The sequence below is a fragment of the Adiantum capillus-veneris genome, chromosome 2 (genome assembly GCF_014529385.1).
Source record: "Adiantum capillus-veneris isolate H3 chromosome 2, ASM1452938v2, whole genome shotgun sequence".
NCBI classification, from domain to species: Eukaryota; Viridiplantae; Streptophyta; class Polypodiopsida; order Polypodiales; family Pteridaceae; genus Adiantum; species Adiantum capillus-veneris.
Window position 1 is genome coordinate 136,674,307 of NC_140932.1, and position 17,204 is coordinate 136,691,510.

Consider the following 17,204-nt stretch of genomic DNA (forward strand, 5'->3'; position numbering starts at 1 on the left):
AGATTGTCCAACTGCACACAATCTTATAGCAAGGTTTTGCACTTTGTTATTTTGAACCACTCTTGTTATTGAAGAGATTTTTGAATGGTTCTATAGATCATAATTATCCTTAAGGTCTAAAAGAACAATTTCTATGGAAAAATAATGCTCAAATTATGAATGAAAATGTGTGAAAAGAATCTTGAGAAACTTCTAATTGCTGGGGCACTCAGTATTTCAAGATAAACATCTCATTAATAAGCAAAACTCAATTAAATGAAGAAGCCACAGGACAACATATTTTCTATTTCACACCCGTGACATCATTTGACTTTCATCTATGAAAAAATCTTAATATCAGACTATCAACAAACGTCTTTCCATCTACGTTTCATTCGAAAATGCTATCGATTAAAAAAAAATTGACATAACTTTTCTAAATTGAGCTCATGGATACGTCGTAATTTTGCTTTTTTGACCTAAGACGTGGGTGTAATATTGTTCTATGCTTTGTGTAACGATCACACCTACATAAAGCTCATTCCATTGTAGTAATTCCAAATCCAAAACCTTCGAGTTATGAGGATAAGTAAAGTTTAACATGGCAAAATAAAATAAAATTAGGAAAAGTTACCGAAATACCCCTCAAATTTATGGAAATTTTTAAAATCTATGGAAAAATCCTTATAACGCTCCTCAAATTTGGACAAATCCTCCCAATATACCCTTGATATTTACCAAAATTCTAAATATTGTTAAATTTTGTCAAAATTTCAAAAATACCCCTCAAATTTTTTAAAAACATCCGTCAATACATTACATGTTAGAACTTTTGGTAAAAACAATTGTGAACTGCAAGTGATTTGGCATGTTAGAATGGAGGTTTTTGGGGTCTTTTGGACACAAGATAAAATAACAAATTATTTTCACATGAAAATTTTATATTTCTTGCCTCAATGGTTATAATTTTTTCTAAAACAGGTTAAGGAATGTATTCTTAGTGTTGCAAAGTATCAGTTATGTGAAAATGGAAGCAATTTAGATAAAGATAGAAAAGAGGTATTTTGGGGATTTTCAGAAATTTCAAGGGTATTGTTGTAATTTTCCCAAATAGTTTCTACAATCCTCTTATACTAGCAAATGTTGAGATGATTGTTTGACTAGACTATTTTGTGACATGCAGTAAAAACTAGGTCCTAAAAGTTTGAAGCCTAAGACCAAATTGCCTAAATTCATCTTAAAACCTACTATTAATTCTCGTTCGGGTTGAACATTACTATAGACAAGAAATTAACATAATTTGTGGTCATGTACCTCACTGCTGTGCATTGATATGTTCATATACAGAAGTTGGTACATTCAACACTCATACTCTTAAAGATAATAGGATAGACATATTGTGGTAGCCACATTCACACTCATACTCTGAAAGATAATAGGATAGACATATTGCGGTAGCCCCACACACACACACACATTATCTCATTTAAAATGTCCATTGACTATCATAAGATGAAGATAGAGTAAGGGGTAAGTGCGTACGTACGTTGTGTGAGCTTTCGACACCGATCTGATAGATTCCACCCAAACATATAAACTTTAGCACAATTGAATTTCCTCTCTCATCAATCTGCACAACTCAAACTCAAGCATGATATGGAACAAGCTTTGATTGCTTAGTGGAAGAATGGTTTGCTCTTACTCTACTTAGAACAATTGCACATACTTGAATATTCAAGACAATAGAGGAAATCAGAGAATGATAAATTTGTTTGAGAGAGCATGATTTACTATCACTAAAGTTGTATTCAAGTTGTAAATGTGCACACATTTCATTTTCCACATGAAATGAAAGAGACCCTGTCATTGCCAAGCAAGGAAATGTGGTGTAGTTTAAGATCTGACACTCCCACACTTCTAAATTAAGTACAAAATGAGAATGGGCTTCTTCTCCCTCTCTCTCTCTCTCTCTTTCCCTGCCTATAAGAGTGGCTTTGGTTGTCTACTAATTAGGTTGGGTGGAGTGATTGGTTTTATAAAATGTGAGCTAAAAATTTTGATTCTACTCAAAAAAAAATATGCGTGTACATGGAAAAACCTCAAAAAAAAAGTTATCCAAACTATGCATTGTCTATGAGGTTTTTTCCTTATGAAGATAAACTCAATCTTCTAGTTGATCGCAATGCGGTTGCTGTTTGAATGCCGCTTGATTTTTTGATACGCAAAGCTTCTTCATTTTCGATGCAAAGTATATTAATTTTGTGTGCGATTGACCACCGGGAAAAGGAGATTTCCGTAGCATTGATTTGAATTCTTTTGCCTTTGTTCTAACAAGACATCCAGAGTCTTCATCCAAGAGCATGTTAATGCCAACCTCAATATCATGTCTAGAAGGTTTCCCTTCCTCAGTAGAGCTATGAAGCTCTATACCCACACCCCATTCCTTTACAATAAGCCTACTATTGATGGGTTGGTCTGCTCGTATTGGGCAAGTAAGTAATGGAACTCCCATCCACAAGCTCTCAAGAGTAGAGTTCCATCCACAATGTGAAAGGAAGCCACCCACAGCAGGATGGGCTAGGACATCCATTTGGGATACCCAAGGTACAATCATACCCCTATCAACAATGCGTTCATGGAAGCCAGATGGAACCATGTCAGCAAGAGCACCATCATGAGGGAGGCCATCCGAACGAACAACCCACAAAAACGGTTTACCACTAGATTCAAGTCCACATGCAAGCTCAAAAATCTCATCTCGTGTGTGAACACTTGCGCTTCCAAAAGACACATAGATAACAGATGCAGGGGCCTTGGTGTCAAGCCAAGAGAGGGTAGGATTAGTTAGAGTGGCATCAATGGATTGGTTTATCAAGGGACCAATTGGATAGACTTCAAGGTGGGCTACATGTTGCAAAGCTTGAAAAGCATGGGACTCTAGTTCCATCACTGAGTGAATAAACAGACAATCAAATCTGTTGGCAAGGTTGGCCATTTCTACAAACCTTTGTAGGAGAGGATCCTCCATTGAGACATAGCGGAAGTCTGTTGGTATCTCATCTAGGGGGAAGCTCGTGTGGCCAGGTACACAATCCAAAAACACCGGCTCCTTGCTCTTCCAACTCTTAGGTACTTCACCTGGATGTACAAGCTTGAAGTTAATAACAAAGGAATGGATACATGGACCATTGTTATGATCAGTGTTCAAGAAAAGATTGCCTCAACTTAGCCTTCAACCGGTTGAAAAATCAAAACAATCGGTTGAAGGGAGGGAAAGAAGGAAAAAAATCCGCTTGGAAAATTTAAGAAAATAGAGTTAAATTGCAAAAAATGCCGGTTATTTCGAAAATTTTCCTCTTTGAATCTACCCTGTAGAAAATTTTGCATGCTTAAGAGATTGATTTTTCTTGAACACTGGTGATCTAGGTGGTTCGGTCTTCAGGGTACTTAAATAATATGATAAGACATTTTTAATATTAAATTCACTCTTTTTGGAACCTACATTATAAAAATGAACATGATAGTAAGTTGAGTCCTAACCAAGGGAGTAGCACATGGCTCCTACTAAAATCCTCAATTAGCAATTTCAATTGTGTCATTTTGCGACTCGTCAAAGGGCTGTTTCCACGTAGAAAATGACTCACAAAAATGGGTCATTAAAGACCACTGACCATTTTAAACATCCGACACTCAAAAAGGACTTCAACACACATGAGGAAATCTTCATGCTCAACTTCAAACATTAGTTTTGTTCAATGTCATTTTTAGTCACCGGCGGTCATCAGTGGCAGAAAGGAACTCTATGTGTGGCTAGGACATGTGGTCACCAGAGGCCCCTAATGTGCACATTTGGCCCTCCATGTGAAGAGGCCCGAAGCCACAAGAAGGTACTAGCTCTGAATGCATCGTAGATGTAAACTTACAATTGCCAATATACTCTTTTTTAATCTCACTTTATAAAAGTGATCATTCAACTTTTGATTATCCCATTCAAAATCACGAATTTGCCTCGACCAAATTTTCTAATTAAAAGTCCCTAATCAAATCAATCAAATTGTGAAATATAGAAGGCGGACATTTTTTATGATGAGCCCAAAGGCTAGGACACTTGAGAAAATTTTGAAAACTATTGGTTCTAATGGTTCTATTCTTGGAAAATTCATTAAAAAGCTAGATTGAAGTCTAAAGGAAACTGTAGAAAAAATTAAAACATAGAACGGATTGGCATGTTGTAAGATTCCTTCCCCTTTCAATGCTCTATTATTTGTCTTGATTTTTTCGTTTCTAGGCGAATAATTATTTGGGGGGATCTTTAAGTTTTCATCTTTAGATGAATTAGAGCCTACATAGTCACAAAAAGATTTGGACATTTCCTCATGTAGGAAAATGGAGTCTTTTTCTGTGTTTTTCATCTAACGCATAACATCATGAGCTTCCGGCCGGCGGTCCCCTGCCCCCAATCGTACCTAGCTAGGTATGCGGTGCCTCCCGAGCAGAAGCTCATGATGTTGAGGTAAGTCACAATGTGAGAATTATTGTGAGAATCTGCCCAAAACTTCTAGTGAGCATTAAAATGGAATACTCATCTAGGGTTATCGCTTGAAAAGCGAAGGATAAGACATACCAGTGTGGGAGCCTACATAGCCTTGGCGGATAAGGTCGGGGACTGCCAGGGAGGCGGTATAAGCGGTAGCCGAGGCGGTCCAGTACTCCACGCGAGGAATGCCCAGCTCATCGGCTACATGTTGAGTCCAGGCCATGATACTGTCAGAGACAAGGCACGTGGCGGGCTGCTGTTGGGTGGAGAGGGAGTTGAAGAGCAGAAGCAGGTTGCGAGGCATGGAGGAAGTGACCCGAAAGAGGTCGACGAAGGAGTCCGGCGGCGGCAGGTCGTCCTCCACCACCTCCACCCGGACGGAATCACACAGCTTGGTCAGACGCCCTTTACTCGCATGCGTCCGGTAGGAACGCTCAAAGAAGGCCATGGTCACACGGAAGCCGACAGAGAGTAGAGCCTTGGCCAGCAGCGCCATTCCATTCACGTGCCCCAGCCCTGGGCCGGGCAACAGCACCGCGTGAGGCTGCCCATCCATTCTCTATCTCTCTCTCACACAGACACACACACACACTCTTGAGGGAGAGGAGAGGCAGCCGCTCAGAGCCGATCAAGAAGAAAACGAAGAGAGAGAGAGAGAGAGAGAGAGAGAGAGAAGGAACCGAGGAGGAGTCAATGGCCAGCCTTCTTCCACTTTATCGATGGATAATAAGAGGCTATCTATGCTCGAGCTATATTTTCGTCACTCCTTCGGTCACCCCATTACGAAGGCATGATACCTCTGCATGTTCATCAATCAATTATCAAACGATGGTACTCCAGACTGCAGGAGAGAGAGAGAGAGAGAGAGAGAGAGAGAGATTCCTCTCATGATCACTTTGACCGTCAAAAGACTTATAACTAGCCAATGAGTGGTGCCATTTTGCAATACCGAATAGAAGAGGTGTCCAAAAGAAAACAAGCTTTACAACCCTTTTGGAGTCTGGACTCAAGATGAAAGAGGCTCTGTGTCTCTGTAACTCTTTTGCACTGGGATATACGCACCGTAACTCTTTTGTACTGGGTATACGCACATGGAACTTTGTATCTCTTTTCATCCTTTACTTAATATATTTCTACCTTTCTCAAAAAACAAAAAAAAAAGCCAAGTGATAAAATCACAAGGCCTTCCATGAATAAAATAGGCCACAAATGATAGAAATAAATAAAAGGGAAAATCACAAAAATATCTCTCTAAATTGTGAAAATTCCCAAAATACCCCTCAAATTTCAAAAATGCCCACAATACCCCCAATATTGTGGTGTGCACAAGATTAGGGTAGAAGAGCCAATATAGAGACGATGAACTTCTGAGCCTTTGATCTGTGGTTATGGTGTGAGATTTTGACCGACGTTTGGTGGAAACGGAAGCTGGAAATGAGCTGAATATGTAGACGAAATTGCGTCGCAAACGACACATGAGAGGTGCTTCAGGACGAGAACTTCATGTCGCCGTGTAACAAAATGATGTGCCAAAAAGTGAGGATGAAGGTGACCCAAAACAGAGACCTACCACGTGCAGGTTTTGAACCCTCATACCTACCAATCAAAGCTGCACACATCAGACTCAGTTGCCCACTACACCATGCTTCTCATATGACTTCTGGAGCAGAAGCGTTTTTTCTAGTGGGGGGTAGGCCGACTCTGTTTTGGGGCCTGCTCCTCTACTCTAGGCCCAAACTGAGTTTGTCTTGCCTCAGCAAGCACCTCCTTATATTGAGCTAAAGGCAGTTACAGGTACGTTCACACTAAGGCCGATCGAGCCACACAACACACCTCCCTCCTTAGAGAGAAAAAGATGGACATCTTTTTAAAAGTTTGGGTTGATAATGGACTCGACATGACTGAAGGGATTGCATCAACTCCAACGCCTCATGCGGGGGAAATGACCATACAACGGATTAGGGGCTAGGGACTATCACCTCTCCATCAGTGCAAATGACTAGTATAGGGAACCCACTTTCCCTTGAAAGTAGCTGCAGCACAGTGCCCAAGTGGCGATGGATGAGCCAGGAAGCTCCACTGTACCTTTGAGGTGCATGTGGCACCACAAGTAGCTATTAAATTGGGCTTCACCTCCAAAGACTAAATGGGTGAAAACCATCATGATAGTTAGCGGCTAGTGATCGCTCCTGAGTCTTCAATCTTTGAAATGAGTTCTTTCTATTTGTGCAATGAGTGTCTTATCTCTCCATCAACCAATCAAAAAATTGTGCATTTTTAATTATTTTTTAAAACACATATGAGATTTTTCACTAACAAAAAGGGAACACATCACTATGGCCTTAGCCCTTTAGGCAAGCCAAAAACAAAGGAGACTGGAGCATGCTGCATGAAAAGCTCTGTGAGACTTCGTCGGATGTAAAGCGGAGCTTGTATAACAAAGTATTTGAGATAGGTAATGTGGTAACGCGCCCAGGCGAGTGTGTGCGTGTTATAGAGAGAGAGAGAGAGAGAGAGAGAGAGAGAGAGAGAGAGAGAGAGAGAGAGAGAGAGAGAGAGAGAGTGAACATCTCAACTAAAGTTCCTATACAAGGGCTTGAACCCGGTCCGTATGCACGATCATTGCACCTAAGAGTGGAAAAGAAGGCAAGAGCATACATGTAGGTTGCCTCCCTAATGGTTGCTACGAAAGTTGTATCAGGTTTCAGAATGTATTGCCATGTTGACCTTGAAGTTTGAACGTGTAGAAGGTGACCTCGTCCATGTTGACACGAGCCAAGGCACCATGTACATACTACACACCAAGGCATTCTGCAAGCAGGGTTGGACCAAGTCAATAGCCGTTGCATACCAACTATCATTCTACAATTAGTGGAAGGGGCAAGGCGCACATGCGTACTATGTGAGAGGGTCTATCACACACCTTGGGTGGGTGGAACGGTCATCCTATTTTAATAGAGAGAGAGAGAGAGAGGAGAGTTTTTAACGTCTTAGAAACAATCCCAAGAGACCTCAAGTAGGTTTCCTTGATTGCTTTGATGTACACATGGTGAAATTCAATAAGCACAATAGCATTGTACCTTTTACCTGATGTCTCAAGGCTTCATAGTTTCGTCCTTGAAGCTTTCCCATCAACCCTACAACCTTACCTCATTAGTGAAATGTCGAGTTAGGTGAGATATGAAGGAGAAAAAATTGTGGGCTACAATATTTAGAGATGCAAAGAGATGTATTTTGTTATGGGCCTATTTATACCCAATAAAAAAACAAGGTGAAGACTTCACCATGGCCTCAAAAAGCCAACATTTTTTGTTGTAATAAATTGTTGATTGTTAGAACACATTTGACATGTTACTTGTCTGTGTTTGGGAAAAATATGTCTCATCTTAATAGCATGCAATTTTCAATTTAAAAAATTCCGGTTGAGAGCAAGGGAAAAAGGAGAAATTTCGCTCCAAAATAGAGAAAAATAGTGTAAAAACCTGAAAAATAAATCTAATTTTTTAAAATTCCTCTTTGCAAATTCAAAACAAGTGAAAAGGTCATGAGAGCTTTGTAAAACAATAAGAAAGTGATAAAATCATTAAGTTGAGTTTAACTTGAACTATATAAGGTGAAGCATTGTTTTGGAATGTCTTTTTTATTGAGCGCTCGAGTGTCCTCCTTGCAAAGAAGCAAACCAAAAATACTATAAATTTTTTTTAATTTATAAGATTTTTGAACTAATTTTTGACATCATTGCATCGGTTTTTCTTGTCTTTACCATGGTTTGCTCATTAATATATATATATATATCTCTATATATATATATATATATATATATATATATATAAAAGTAAATTTACATATATAATAAAAAGAACTCATTAATATATATTATATATTTATTTATTTATATTGTGTGTGTGTAGACCCTACTAGAATTATGCAAGAGAAGTCAAGCCATGTGAGGAAATGAAATGAAAGGTGAAATAAAAATATAAGGTAAGTCTCAATCATCACTAAAAGCATTAAAAGTATGCCTAACCCAACACTTTTCTAAGGTTTCTAGAAAGCCAAAAAGGAAATTTGTACGTCTTAAAAAAGTGATTTTTTTCGAACACTTAAATGGAGGGAGGGAGAGAGAGAGAGAGAGAGAGAGAGATGGAGATGCACGTCCATACACACACACACACACACACTCACTTTCAAGTCATTTCTCATGTGAACATTTTTCTCATGTGAACATTGGGGATGGTGAGAGGTGCAAAGAAGAATTGCACTTTTTCTCTACCACTCCCCTATGGCCTTCTTGGCGAAAAAGACCATACATACATATGGTGTGGAGGTGACATTGTTGTCCACATCGTTAATAATATTATGGGGAATGTGACCTACCGCCATCACCTTTATCCCCTTTAGTGTTGGAGGGACACTTATACATTACCTCGAGTGTGGAAGGGAAACTGGATTTTCTTATCACAAAAATACTACAATACACAATTAGAAAAACTTCATTAGTACCTTAAATTTTACGCAGACATTTGAGTTTATTGTCGGATGCATGTGTACCTTACTCTCCCTATATCTATTAGCTAGACATTGTGGAAGATGAGCTTGCTCCTTAAGTCCTTTTCCTATTCATCTACAACATTTAAATACAGATGATGTGTAATTGTTTTACATACTTTTAATATAGATGGCATGTCATATGTCCTTCATCTACAACCTTTAAATAACAAGTGAAAAGGTCACGGTGGCTTTTTAAAACAATGAGAAAGTGATAAAATCATTAGGTTGAGTTTAACTCGAATCAATGTTCAAGAGAGGGTTTGCCTGTGCTTAGCATTGAGCCGGTTGAAAATTGAGATTAGTCGGTTGCAAACCATGGTAAAGGGAAGAACAACCGGTAAAATATAAGAGGAAACAATTCAAAAATCGTGCAAATTTCAATTTTTTTTGCTAGTAGTTTTTATTTTCTTCTTTGCGTGGAGGACATTCGGCGGACTGTCGCTTAATAAAAGAGATTTTCTCTGACACTAATCAGAATTAATTTATAGAATGTGTAATGGAATTTGCCTTAATATGTGAGAGTAGCGGAATTTAATGAGATTACTTTCAAGAAATGATTTTGTGAGCATAGCGGGTTGACATAATTGAAGATAGCAACATAATCATAGCAACTAGTTAACTTGGCATAGACAATACTTTTGCAAGAGAGAGAGTTTAGAGAACATGACAACAGTTGAGGACCGGATTTATGTGGAGCCGGTCCCCCCTCCAATAGGCATTTGTATTATGATTTCTCTCATAAAGAGAGACTTGTTACAATACAGTCTTTGTGTTCCTTGTGACCTAGGTGATGCCATGAAGATGGAAGGCTTCATGCATCACAAACATAACATAAACTTGAAGAAAGCTTTAACTATCCCAAGACCTCAAACACCTTCAAAGGTGGAGAGAGCTAGCAGGGAATGAGGGTAGGGAAGAGGAAGAAGAAACATTTCGTAGGAGAAAGAATTAGTTCCTCACTTATCATACTCTTGTTGCTAGCATACATAATAGCATAGTAATGAAGAAGAAGGAGATGGCAAGCTTAAGCATTGAAGCATGGCTCTCGGTTGGATTTGCACTCCATAGCCAAGAGTGTTGGTGTAGGCTCTCAACCTCTACTTGCTTGGAGAAGGAGAGGGAGCTCTTGCCTTTTGCATAGTACACAATGAGAGTGTTTGTGAGTGTGTGTGGGTGAGTATACCCCCTAAGCACCCCCCTAGCTTGCTTGGGTCGACCCCCCCTTGTAGCTCATGCTTGAATCTCATTGGACCCCTCGAGGCCTAGCCAATCACAAGCAGGAGCCATTACAAGCAACATGGGTAGCCTTGGGACAAGTGTCCCCCTTTCCCCTTTGAGAGAGAGGACTTGATAAATGCAAAAACAATTAGATAATTCAAGTAATTTATCATTGGAACCCTTTGAAGCCTAGCCAATAGGCTTCAAGCAACACATGAAGGTAACATGGGTAGGGACCTGACATGTGTCCTTGCTGCCTCTTCAAGCTGGGGCTTCCCTTGTGAGTGTGAGTGTGTGTTCTCTCTCTAATCCATGTGAGGCTACGAAATGAAAGGTGGAATAAAAAAAGCTTAGTAATGTTGTAATTAAGGTTGCAGGAAAACACACACAGCTCTGATACCAATGTAATGGAATTTGCCTTAATATGTGAGAGTAGCGGAATTTAATGAGATTACTTTCAAGAAATGATTTTGTGAGCGTAGCGGGTTGACATAATTGAAGATAGCAACATAATCATAGCAACTAGTTAACTTGGCATAGACAATACTTTTGCAAGAGAGAGAGTTTAGAGAACATGACAACAGTTGAGGACCGGATTTATGTGGAGCCGGTCCCCCCTCCAATAGGCATTTGTATTATGATTTCTCTCATAAAGAGAGACTTGTTACAATACAGTCTTTGTGTTCCTTGTGACCTAGGTGATGCCATGAAGATGGAAGGCTTCATGCATCACAAACATAACATAAACTTGAAGAAAGCTTTAACTATCCCAAGACCTCAAACACCTTCAAAGGTGGAGAGAGCTAGCAGGGAATGAGGGTAGGGAAGAGGAAGAAGAAACATTTCGTAGGAGAAAGAATTAGTTCCTCACGTATCATACTCTTGTTGCTAGCATACATAATAGCATAGTAATGAAGAAGAAAGAGATGGCAAGCTTAAGCATTGAAGCATGGCTCTTGGTTAGATTTGCACTCCATAGCCAAGAGTGTTGGTGTAGGCTCTCAACCTCTACTTGCTTGGAGAAGGAGAGGGAGCTCTTGCCTTTTGCATAGTACACAATGAGAGTGTTTGTGAGTGTGTGTGGGTGAGTATACCCCCTAAGCCCCCCCCTAGCTTGCTTGGGTCGACCCCCCCTTGTAGCTCATGCTTGAAGCTCATTGGACCCCTCCAGGCCTAGCCAATCACAAGCAGGAGCCATTACAAGCAGGAGCCATTACGAGCAACAGGGGTAGCCTTGGGACAAGTGTCCCCCTTTCCCCTTTGAGAGAGAGGACTTGATAAATGCAAAAACAATTAGATAATTCAAGTAATTTATCATTGGACCCCTTTGAAGCCTAGCCAATAGGCTTCAAGCAACACATGAAGGTAACATGGGTAGGGACCTGACATGTGTCCTTGCTGCCTCTTCAAGCTGGGGATTCCCTTGTGAGTGTGAGTGTGTGTTCTCTCTCTAATCCCTAGGAAAAGGGCTCGCCCCCCCTCTTGTAGGGATACTTTTGACTTTAGGAGCTCAAGCACCTTAGTCATCAAGCATGACAAAGCACTTGGACTAGGGGGTGTTCCCACAAGCATCTCAGGCAAGCATCTCAAGGCACCTCAAGCACCTTAATCATGTAGCAAGTCAAGCACCTCAAGCATGGAGTAAGTCAAGCACCTCAAGCACCTTAATCAAGCACCTCAAGAAGGACAAACACCTCAAGCACGACAAGCACCTCAAGCAGGTCAAGCACCTCGAGCTTGGGCCAGGTTCCCACCTCAAGCTCAGCCCTAGCTTACCTAAGGTCAAAGGAATTTTACACACATTATTGGAGGTCTTCAATGAAGCTAACCCTAAGGTCTTATGCTCCATTGGTTAGCCTTGCTCTTGATAGACCATCTCCCATTTGGGCCCCTTTACTATTGGTCCCGTGTTGAGATAGATCTATAAGCACATATCTATATCTTAACACTTGTTTCCATTTATTCTCCCACATTAAGTGATCAATTTAATATGAGAAAATCATTTGGGTTGGTTAGATATTAGATTTTATGACATTACCTCTCTCTTGAAATCATAGTCATCCTCGACTATGAGGTAGAAGAGATAAAGCCTTAGTCATTAGTCAATCGTACTTAGCGGGTAGAGGATCCCTTTTTCACCCTACGACATCTTTCCAAGATGGAGGACTAATCCATTTGGTGCTTGGGAGACATAGCTGCCGCAAGCATGCCTGCTCTTTAGTCCATTTTATTCTCCCAAAGTAGAGTGACAAATTCTACTTGGTGTTTGAGAGACGTCGTCATCACAAACATGATTCTAAGCATGCATACTAGTTAAATTTGTGCACAATTAAAAAGAGGATTAGTCTTATAAGACAAAAACATGAGTCATTTAAAAGAGAGTTGTACATTTGCTTACTCTAATGTAGCATTGTAAGCATTGACAAGGTTCATACTATCCTTAAGCTGTACTCCTTGCATCCATTTAGCATCTTCAAAAGGATAATTTTTGAACTTAATAAGATACCGTCGGATTATCTTACCATGTCGTAGTACCTTGTCTTCATGCCGAAGGACAGCTTTGGGTTGTAGCACCTCTTCTTGGTCTTCAACTTCGGGAGGGTCTTCAATAATTGGTTCAGTTGGTGGCTCTCCTTTGTAGGGCTTAAGTAGGCTTACATGAAAGGCATTGTGTATAAGCCAATGGTTGGGCAACTTGAGTTGATAAGCCGTCTCATTGATGGGCTTCAAGATTTGGAAAGGACCATAGTATCTTTTTGCTAGTTTAGCATAATACTTTTGATGGCCCGTAGGATTTTTGCCCGTCATTTGCCTTAATCGAGCCTTAGGAAACTTGAGTAAAACCCAATCATTTTCTTTGAACATTAAGGCTCTTCTGTGCTTATCAGCAACAGCTTTTTGCCTTTGTTGAGAGATGGCTATAGCCTCCCTAATCTTTTGAAAAGATTCTTGTAGGTCACGGCTATACTCATCGGCGGCGAAGATCTTCCCATGTACTTTGAGTAGCAAGGGACTTTTAGGTCTTCCCTCTATGATCTCGAAAGGTGCTTTCCCCGTAGAAGTATGGACAGTATTATTGTAGGCATACTCTACTAGAGGTAAATACTTTTCCCATTGTGAGCGTTGATCTACTTCGGTAACATAAGTCTTGAGTAGATCGAGTATTGTAAGATTGGCTATCTCACTTTGGCCATCCGTTTGTGGGTGATAGGCCGAAGAGAAATTCAATCTTGTTCCTAGATTTTCAAAGAGACCTTTCCAGAAATTACTGGTCATTCTAGGATCTCTATCTGACACGATGGATGTGGGTAATCCATGGTGTTTGAAAATCTGAGATATGAAGAGAGTTGCCATTTGATGTGCCTTAATAGTCTTTTTGACAGGAATAAAATGTGCTTGCTTGCTAAACCTGTCGACTATTGTCCATATTCCTGTATTCCCATGGATAGACTTGGGTAATCCAAAGATGAAATCCATGGATATACTCTCGCATGGTGAATTTGGAATAGGCAATGGCTGGAGTAATCCAGGTTGCTTCCCTCTATCATACTTGGTCTTTTGGCATACTACACATTTTGAAACATACTCTTGTATGTCCACTTTCATGGTAGGCCAATAGAAATACGTCTCTACTCCTCGGAGAGTAGGTTGAATACCTCTATGCCCTGCATATGGAGGAGCATGGGATTCATACATAACCTTCTCACGAAGGGAATGGGTAACACATAGCCTATTGCCGTGGAGAAGATAACCATCCTGCAAGGTGAATGGTTCCTCTTTCTTCCCCAAAGCAAGGGTTGACATTATGTCTCTAAAGTCAGGGTCAATAGCATACTCATCTATCATAGAGGATAGATCATTGTGAGTAGCTATAGAAACCGCATTAACTTTTGGTCGTCGTGAAAGTGCATCGGCGACTTGATTGTGCTTACCAGCTATGTGAGCAATATGGAAATTAAATTGCGAAAGAAAATTTGCCCTCCTCATTTGTTTGTCGGAAAGTTTGGTTTGCGTCATGAAATACTTGAGACTTTGGTGGTCAGTTCGTAGGATAAATGGAGTCCCCAATAGGTAGTGCTTCCATGTATCTAGGGCATGTAGAACAGCTAAAAGCTCTTTCTCATAAATGCCCAAGACTCGTTCATCACTATTGAGCCTTCGGCTCTCATATGCTATGCCATGCCCTTCTTGAAGCAAAACCGCTCCAAGGCAATCACCACACGCATCACATTGGACCTCAAATGGCTTTGAGAGATCCGGAAGCACGAGGACTGTTTGGGAAGTAAGATTCTCTTTGAGTTTTTCAAAAGAATTTTGCTCCTTAGCAGTCCATACAAACTTAACGTTCTTCTTTGTTAAGTCGTGTAGTGGTCCTGCTACTTGAGAGAATTTTGCTATGAAGCGTCTATAGTATGCACACATACCAATAAAGCTTCTTAGCTCATGTAGATTCCTTGGGTTAGGCCATGATTTTATTACCTCTAACTTTGATGGATCCATACGAATACCATCGTGAGAGATAATATGACCTAGATATTGAATCTCTTGAAGGAAGAATTCACTTTTCTTTTGGTTGAGAAAAAGTTTGTTCTCCCTCAAGGCTTGAAAAATCACTTGGAGATGTTGCTTAGGTTCTTCCAAAGACTTGGAGTAGATGATGATATCATCAAAGAACACTCCAGTGAATTTACGATATGGTCTAAAAATTTTCTCCATGAGACGATTGAAAGTAGCTGGTGCATTAGTCAAGCCAAAAGGCATGACTAGATATTCATAAAGACCAAATGTTGTGCGAAACGCGGTCTTTAGGATATCTTCATCCACTATCCTTATTTGATGATAGCCACTCTTAAGGTCAATCCTACTGAAGTAGGTAGAGCCTTGTAGCTTATCAAACAGACCTTCTACCCGAGGCACGGGAAATCTATTTTTGATAGTGATATGGTTTAGTGCTCGATAGTCCACACACATACGGTATGTACCATCTTTCTTTTGCACTAAAAGGACTGGAGAACAAAAGAGAGAGGAACTAGGCCTCACCATCCCTTTGTCTACCAATTCCTGTACTTGCCTCATAATCTCCTCTTGTTGAGCTTGTGAGACTCGATAAGGAGGTTTGTTAGGCGGTGAGCTTCCTGGAAGGAGCTCAATACGATGGTCATCGTCCCCTCGTTTTGGAGGTAGGTCCATAGGGATATCATCGATGAACACATCTTGGAATCCTTTTAGAAAAGTAGACAAGTCTAACTCTTCTTGATTCCTATCATTTTCATTTGATGAAACATTATTAGCTTTTAGAGACTCTTTGACATAAATCATGTACGCAGAAACTGAGCTCTTCATTGATTTATCAAAAGAAAGAGGATTTACAAGTGGAATAGTGCAACCACGCTCACTAGCATCTATATACATGTTCTTTCCCCTGTAGGTGAAGTAAATTCTCCTTTCGGGGAACTTCATGTTGGCAGCCATGCGATCAAACCATGGTGCCCCTAGGATAACATCCTGATGTTGGAGAGGAGAGATGAAGAAATCTTCTTTGTCAACATAGCTTTGGACATGAAGCCTCAACTTCCCAATCAAGGGAGTAACGGAGGCTTGTTGTCCCTTGAAAGCTGCATCAGCTGTTACTATATCTCCCCTCTCAAAAGCTTGAATGCCCAACTTGGTGGCCAACTCTATTGATATGAAGTTGAGAGTAGAGCCAGGGTCAAACAAGATGAAGGCATCATGCTCTCTTACCTTTCCCCAAGCATAGGAGAGTGATGATCCTTTGCAATGAGCATCCTCTTTTTGAGCTTCGATGGTGGAAGCCCTAGGAGTCTCATTGCGAGTATTCTTCTTGGGGCAAGAACGATAGCCATGTCCTTGCTCCCCACACTTGAAACATTTATGGTCCTTGCGAAAAGCTTCAAGCTCTTCAGGAGAGAGTTTGTTTTTACCTTTGTAAACTCCCTTCTCCTTGGACCGATTGTTGTTGTTGGAAGTGCCTTGGGAATTATTTTGAGCATTGGATTTCCCCTTTGCATCATTTTTATCTTTGTTTTCCATGGGCTTGACATTACGTCTAGCCCCTTGATGGAAATTGATGCGCGAAGCAACCATGGTGTGGTGGATTACTTCGGTAATAGTACCGGGCCGTTGAGAGTTGATATATTCGGCCATCTCTTCAGGTAATCCCGCACAAAATTGCTGTCTTTGCTCGGCAAAGTCTATCTTTTGAAAGACAGTAGCTTTGAGATGTAAATCCCAAAACTTGTCTACATACTTGTTGATAGACTCATGAGAGAGAAGCTTCAAGCCGCGCCATTCGGTAAGAACTTTATCTTTAGTATCACTTGGAAGAAATTGCTTCATGATGGAAACTCGTAGAGTTTTCCATGTCTTTGGGGCTTCTCCATTGCCACGAAGGCTAGCCCACCATTGACGAGCTGATTTTTGGAAGTGCATAGCTACATGGCATAGCTTGGAGGACTCTGTGAAGCCCTCGTCCCCAAAGGCCGCATCAAATTGCTGGATGAAGGCCAACACTTTGTCGGTAGCACCAAAGGTGCCATCGTAGGTGAGAAAAGAGATACTCTTTCCTCCCTCCTTGAACTTCTTTAGGTTTTGTGACCTTCGCCATGCAGGAAATGATTTACGATGTCCTCCCCTCTTGTATTCTCTAGGAGAATAGCCATAACTTTCATCGGAAGAGGAGGAAGGTGAAGAAGAAGGAGAAGAGGGTGACCTCTTCCTAGCCCTTTTCTTCCTTTGTTTCCTCTCTTGCCTTTCAGAGTGATGAGGAGAAGGACTATAGGTTGCTCTTTTCCTCTTGGGAGGAGTAGGCGATCGTCTAGACCGCCGTCTTCGTGGAGCCACCTCTTCAGAAGAACTTAGACTTTTATTGCTTTCTTTCTCTTTGGATTCCTCCTCTCGA

At 40.7% G+C, this 17,204-nt stretch overlaps 1 protein-coding gene across 1 annotated transcript; it reads right to left on the reverse strand.

Annotated features, from left to right (window-relative positions):
- Positions 1 to 1,809: 1,809 nt before the first annotated feature.
- LOC147463710 (UDP-glycosyltransferase 85A4-like) lies at positions 1,810 to 5,218 on the reverse strand. The gene is made up of 2 exons (XM_086490396.1): positions 4,604 to 5,218; positions 1,810 to 3,117 (listed from the first exon to the last, which is right to left on the reverse strand). Exons 1-2 carry the CDS (start codon positions 5,070 to 5,072, stop codon positions 2,141 to 2,143), a joined length of 1,446 nt encoding a protein of 481 aa, XP_086346522.1. The 5' UTR covers positions 5,073 to 5,218; the 3' UTR covers positions 1,810 to 2,140.
- Between the last annotated feature and the right edge of the window lie 11,986 nt (positions 5,219 to 17,204).

What these genes read in the sequence shown, in the direction of transcription:
- LOC147463710 (XM_086490396.1), bottom strand. Translation starts at nt 5,072, where the DNA reads ATGGATGGGCAGCCTCACGCGGTGCTGTTGCCCGGCCCAGGGCTGGGG. An exon ending in CTATGTAGGCTCCCACACTG is followed by an intron (nt 3,118 to 4,603) that starts GTATGTCTTATC and finishes TTGTACATCCAG; the next exon opens with GTGAAGTACCTAAGAGTTGG.